Below are 6350 nucleotides of genomic sequence, written 5' to 3'. Positions count from 1 at the left end.
TACTGTTAATTTATTATGCTGATCTGTTCTGTACGACATCTATTGCACGTCTGTCCGTCCTGGAAGAGGGATCCCTCCTCAGTTGCTCTTCCTGAGGTTTCTACCGTTTTTTTTTCCCCGTTAAAGGGTTTTTTTGGGGAGTTTTTCCTTATCCGCTGCGAGGGTCATAAGGACAGAGGGATGTCGTATGCTGTAAAGCCCTGTGAGGCAAATTGTGATTTGTAATATTGGGCTTTATAAATAAAATTGAATTGATTGATTGAAATACTGGAGCACCTAGAAAAGTCTGGTTAGTTCAGAAAATCCCATCACTTTATTTTAACGCAGCCTTTAAAACCAGAAAAAGGAAACACTTATGATATTACACTATCCAACATCTAAGACGATATTTAGTCTCATTTCACATAATCAATATAATATTGGTACGTTTCCCAGCCCTACATGATAAGATTTAGTTTTTAAACATGGTCAACTCTTGCACAAGGCTTTCAGTCAGACACTTCCCTTTACATTTTAACTGTGCTTCTCTGCAGAGCACTTTACACTGAGCTCAACAGTAGCATAAGCTTCAGCTCCCAGATCCCAACAGGCAATTAAAAGTAAGAAGTGAAAGGGTCGGCACCATAGTGTGACCTCAGAATTATCTTGTAAGAGAGAAGCACAAAGTAAAAGTACATTTAAAGTTCTGGCAAGGGGAGAGGATGTTTAAAACGGAGCAATTTGTCTAGTTTTAGAGATGGGGATTTGTTATTGAGATAGTTTTCAATGCGGGTGTATTGATACAGACTTCTTTGAAAGCGGCTTTATAGGAGTTCGGTCTCTGCAGGCTTGGATAGCAACAGGCATTAAAAAGAACAAGAGTCTCTCAGCTGCAGAGTTAAATCGCAGTGGCAAACTCAGAGAGTATTTTGGCTGAACACCATCATCTCTTTCTTTTAAATGAGTAATGCGCACAGCGAGGGGAGATAGTGCTTAATACACTCTCAGATGCTGCTGAGGGGGTGGCACCTCCTGAGAGAGCTCAAAGAGCACCGAGGCCTCTGCTGTAATTACAACACAATATAAAGGCGGAATGGAAACGCGGTGACAGCTGTTGCTGGCTCGGCTCCTTGAGGCGGACCGTTGCCACAGGAGTATAGACAGTCACCTTGTGACCGCTCATCAACTGAAGTGCCTCCGAAAAAAAGGACACCTTTCATCTCCGACTGTCTTTCATTGCCTTTTATTTTGCCTCTTTTATTCACCGCGTTTTGTCTGATGGAGCCATTTGTTCGCTTTTCCGTCAGGCTTTGTGCATGTTCAGCTACGCCCCCCCACACACTCTGTCGGAAAGGTGCTTTGGTGCACAGTGCCAGGGGTGGGAAAGTGAGATCCTGAAAGAGGTCTACATGACACTCTGTGAGAGTCATTCAGAGGCCAGAAAAAAAGACCCCAATCAGGATTTAATAGACAGAAAAATAAAGTAGCCTCATTCTGCAATGTGAGGGATCATGATTCACTTTGGGTTACTTGAGGGAACAGCAGCGTATCTATTCACAGATAAGTGTAAGGCATTAATTTAAATAAACAGAGTAATGGGACTTGCAGACAAAGTCAGCACTCGGGGGAAAAAAAGGAAAAACAACAGTTTAATGAGGTAATTTGGATTAAGACAAAACATTTTCCTCTCACTTCAGCGCCGATTTGATAACACTGAGAGCGCCAGTTTAAATAACGCTGATCATCATCAAGATAGTGGCTGCTGAAATGCAGACGTCACACGATGAGACAGGGGTAAATCCCCGGCTGAGGTCAGCGTCAAACACAGCGGCTGGTTCAGAAACACAGCGTTTTTAATCTCCCGAATCCCCTTTGCTCCATATCGAGGTATTATGCAAGCTAACCTGGGGGTCAGATAATTAAGATGGAGGAGATAAGCTTGCTCCGTCAGGTCTAAAATGTTCCCCGGATATGTAGAGGTGGAGTTTGTACACCCGCTGCGACTGACAGGCTAATCCCTCTCTCCACCATTAACACCAGTCGTCCTCCCGCTTGACAGACAATAAAAATCTGGTGGGCGTGCAGTTTCTGCTGTCCTCAATAGCGCTAGTTAAGAGGGATCACACTGTCCAACAACCACTTCCTGGGTTTCCGTGTTGGCCCGCCAGCTGTTGATAATGGTAAACTCCAGGGAGCACAATATCTCTGTTATATTAAAACTGCACAGACCACATGACCACGTGCTCGGCCTTATTTATAGCTTTCCACGAGCTGTTTGGTAAACAGTAACGCTGGGGTTATAATCCCTCGGCTGAGATGTGTGTGTGTCAGAAGATGAGGCGAACAGACTCACATGTTGTAGAGGACACACCAGCCACAGTGGGGGTCACCGGAGCTCAGACACTCGGCACATGTACCATACTGCTCACAGGCCTCCACCGGGACCTGAGCCACCTAAAGCAGAGGAATGACAGGGAGGGTTAACATGTAGAGCAGCGTGCAGTGAGGAAAGATACACAGAACATTATTAAAAACAGACAGTTGAAAAGGTTTTCAAAAAGAGAATAAAAACCCTATTTAGAACATGTGCATTTGTCTTCCCTAAAAAAACATGAAAGGAGCAGAGGATGACAAAACTAAAGACATTTACACCATAAACTGATGCAGAAAATGTACAAATTGGTGCATAAAAAACACCAGGATGCAGAACATTAAGTGTTTGGAGCCTCAAACCCCATGTTTCGTTTCATATTTGTTCCCTCCACTGTTGAAATGAAACCCGTGCCCTTTACATTGTGTCTGTTTGGCATCTATAAACGTATGGACATGATTCCAGTGGCAGACAAATTGAGTTTACTGCTCACTCAGGGAGGGAAACCGACAGAGAAAATGAAGCCCAATTTGGCCCTTTTGTTGTGTACTTTGATTCATATCATACGGCATTTATTTTCAAGGTAATGTTTTTTGCATTTTCACCCTCACTGTGGAGATGCAAACAGGAAGAGAGAGACGGTGTATGATATGCAACAGAGGTCTCTGGTCTCAATTGAATCAGGGACGATGCAGCTATATGTTTAGCGTCCCAAACCACAACGACACCGGGATGTGCAAACATTTGGCACACATAATAAATATATCAGAGGAGTGTACTATAGAACAAGATCAGAGGGTTAGCGAGGTATGTTGGGTCTAAAGTCAGAGTTTTCTGTGTTTCAAAGGTGGCTCCTTTTTACCCTGGCTGTATCACCATGGTAACTTATGCGTCAGACCTCACCTGTTTCGGATCAGTTCAGAGATGCTGATTGAAATTCAGATTCTCAGCTGTTCTCAGTTATAAATGTAAACTTGTTGAGCTGTAACGTTACATTAGTAACGCCACTGAACAAAGCCTTGCAATTACAGATGATGCACTAACTGTGTGCATTGTGTCGCAGTTTTTCTTTTTTTTCTTCTACAGTAAACCAGTGATGCAGAAAATCAGAGCAAGAATTTATTTGTACTTTATATGCAAGGTTGTTCTTGCTCCTGCTGAAGCACTGAATGTGAATTTTCATCTAGTCAGTTGACACACGCTGGCTCTAAAAGAATCCTTCTATAAAACCACAGGGTGCATACATCTATAGTTCACTCTATTATCGATCAGCATGACGTTTACTTCCTGTTTAATTCCTTCAAAGCATAATGTTAGAACTTTGAATTATGTTTTTATGCTTAGCCCTGATTTGCTTCAGTCTGTTTTACACTGCTGGTTTATCACAGCTGATAGAAATCTGATTAGTCTGTTGATATTTATCACAGATAATATTCAATCAGTTACATTCATTTCACTTGGACTTGGCCTAAAACTGTCAGACCTGCAGTTCTCGACTGTGATATTTAGCCTAAATGCTGCAACAAGCTGAGTGCAGTCGTCACGCTGGAAATAAACAGAAAGCATTGAGTGGTAAAATAAGTATATAGGCATCGTATTAGTCATTTTCTGTCCTTTATTTGCAGCAACAGTTTTGCTTTTCACTGTAATGACGTTGTCATATTTTCCACAGGTGGAAGAAGTAGACAGCACCTGATCCGTTTTGTGCGGTAGAAGAGTGACGCGCCAAACACCCCTGTTTATTACTGCGCATAGAGCCCAAGGAAGTAAGCCTGGGTAAGCAAAGTAAGTTGATAACCACCTTCATGGTACCTGGTTCTTCAGACTTCGTTGAGCCAGCTAACACAAAGAAAGTCTGGCTCTGTCAAACCTGCTTCGTAGTACCTCCCTCTGGTTAATGGATCTGAATCCAGATTTAGGGTTATTGTAGCTTCCTGACAGCTAGTTAAATCAGAACTGTACAACTAACTAATAACGTTCTGCCACATTCAAGCTGTCATTGTATTGACTTTTCCCAGAAACTATAGCTCCTTTAATAAATATACATGAAGTGGGATTGAACACACTCTAGCCCCTTTTATATACATGAAGTGGGATTGAACACACTCTAGCCCCTTTTACGCTGCCAGATTTTCGGTGAATGTTGGGCCGTTTTGCCGGCAAGCTGCGAGTGTTTAGACACACAGAGCCGTTTTGCCGGCAAGCTGCGAGTGTTTAGACACACAGAGCCGGATTAGCAAGTTGATCCGAGGTGCTCAATTTTCCGCCTCGTAGGGTAGTCATATTGGCGGAACCTTTTTAGTTTAAACAGACCGAGGCGGCCTTCCGCAACGGGAGGAGCTATTGATGACTTGTGGGAGGAGTTGTTGATGACGCTGCATGTGCGAGCCACTGGCGGTGGATAAACAGGAAACAGCTGATAGCAGGAATTAGCGAGCAGCTAGTAGCAAGAGGGAAACGCAAACCTGACAGACACTGTAAAGATGAGCAACTGGGGAGACAAGGAATTGAGCGCCCTCGTTGTCCTCGAATACAAAGAGGGCATTAACCGTCAGATAACGGGGACGGTGAAGAACGGGCCGACTTACGAGAGAATCCTTAAAGGACTGACCAGCTGCTGCTTCCCTCCCACATCACTGTTTACGTCACGCTGAGCTACACGTTTTGTTACTTGCTCACGCCCCCCATTGCCCCGAAAAAGGCACATTCTGTATAAACAAAAGTAGGTAGGCGGTATTTTGCTGCACTCCCCAGTTTTGTTTTTATACTGCCAATGCTGAAAAAAGACTGATTGGGCTTTCCTGCAAATTTGCACAATTCCTGTTTAAAAAGGGCTTTTGTTTCTAAACTAACTCCAGTTTTAGGAATAAAAAAAGAGGCTCATCTCTGGACCAACTCAAAGCTTAATAATTGGCAAGTATTTTGATATTTTTCACCCAAAACTATCAAATATTTTCTGATTCCAGCTGTTGCAATGTGAGGTTTTATTACAACTTGTTTGCGTCATTGTAACCTGAATATATTTGGGTTTTAAACTGTTGTTCAGATTTTTAAAAAAGGAGCTATGAGAGCAAATCTCAGGTGAGATATAGAGAACTCTGAGCTCCACACATGTGATTATGTAGAGCAGGTGTCTTCAGTTTTTTTTCAGGCCAAGGACCCCTTAGCTGAAAGAGACAGAGTAGGAACTCCCTACTAAATATACTGTATACATTTAGTTGAATATTAAACTGGGCCACAATAATGTGTCGGTTGACCTAAAGTGCCAATATATCTTTTTATGCTGCGTACAAAACTACACTGAGCCATTAAAATAATATTTATTGGTGGATTCATGTACATCTTGTCTTAATGTTAAATCATCAATGTTGTGTAACGTAAACAGATATTTTCTTTTATGAGTAGGCTGATTTAGCATGTTAGCTTATAGTATGTTAGGTTCATGCTAATGTGTATATTCATACTTTGTATAATTCATATGTTCACTTATTCAAATATAAAAAAGATAGCAGGACAAGTTGATTTTGTAAGCTAAACACAATTGGTGTTTTATTTATCATACATTTGGACTGATTTGGTCCTTACTATTGTATATATATACATGAGTTATTTTTGTGTAACAGAGGTATTAATAATGGTATATTTAGAAAAGTCTTAGGTAAAGGTTTATCTACATAAGGAAGCTGTCTGTTTTCACTTGATGAATTACAGAGAAGGAGTGGGATTTAATAAGTTTATTCTTCCTCCTACTCCTTTTCCAATGTGTAAATTAAACTAACTATACACTGACAATTGCTTTTCATTTTATTGTAATTACTACTTTCTGTTTGTGTCTTTCTGTTTTACACGTTCAAAATAAATATCAATATCTTACCATATCTTATCTTATCTTACTATATAATGACGAAAACTCTGTGTGTGTGTGTGTCTCTGTTCCACGTTTTTCTCCTCACTGACTTGGTCAATCCATGTGAAATTTGGCACAGTGGTAGAGGGTCAT

The 6350-nt window shown here is 41.4% G+C and overlaps 1 protein-coding gene and 1 long non-coding RNA gene across 3 annotated transcripts in view; one reads left to right on the top strand and one right to left on the bottom strand.

The window, feature by feature from the left end:
- LOC126386368 (uncharacterized) overlaps positions 1-4424 on the top strand; it is a 128732-nt gene extending 124308 nt beyond the window's left edge. Inside the window, exon 5 of the long non-coding RNA XR_007569491.1 lies at positions 4023-4424. This is a non-coding gene — a long non-coding RNA (uncharacterized LOC126386368). The remainder of the gene's footprint in view (positions 1-4022) is intronic.
- The window catches only part of LOC126386358 (plexin-A2-like), a 139572-nt gene that overhangs the window by 71833 nt on the left and 61389 nt on the right, over positions 1-6350 (bottom strand). For both annotated transcript variants that reach the window (XR_007569489.1, XM_050038646.1), the window contains exon 5: positions 2333-2433. Coding sequence is in view for 1 of the 2 variants with exons in the window: in XM_050038646.1 (XP_049894603.1) it covers positions 2333-2433 (101 nt within the window). In the remaining variant the exon portion in view is untranslated. The remainder of the gene's footprint in view (positions 1-2332; positions 2434-6350) is intronic.

This window comes from Epinephelus moara, chromosome 24, assembly GCF_006386435.1.
Source record: "Epinephelus moara isolate mb chromosome 24, YSFRI_EMoa_1.0, whole genome shotgun sequence".
Classification (NCBI taxonomy): Eukaryota; Metazoa; Chordata; class Actinopteri; order Perciformes; family Serranidae; genus Epinephelus; species Epinephelus moara.
Note: the sequence above shows the minus strand (reverse complement) of the source record. Positions and strands in the feature narration are given on the sequence as shown.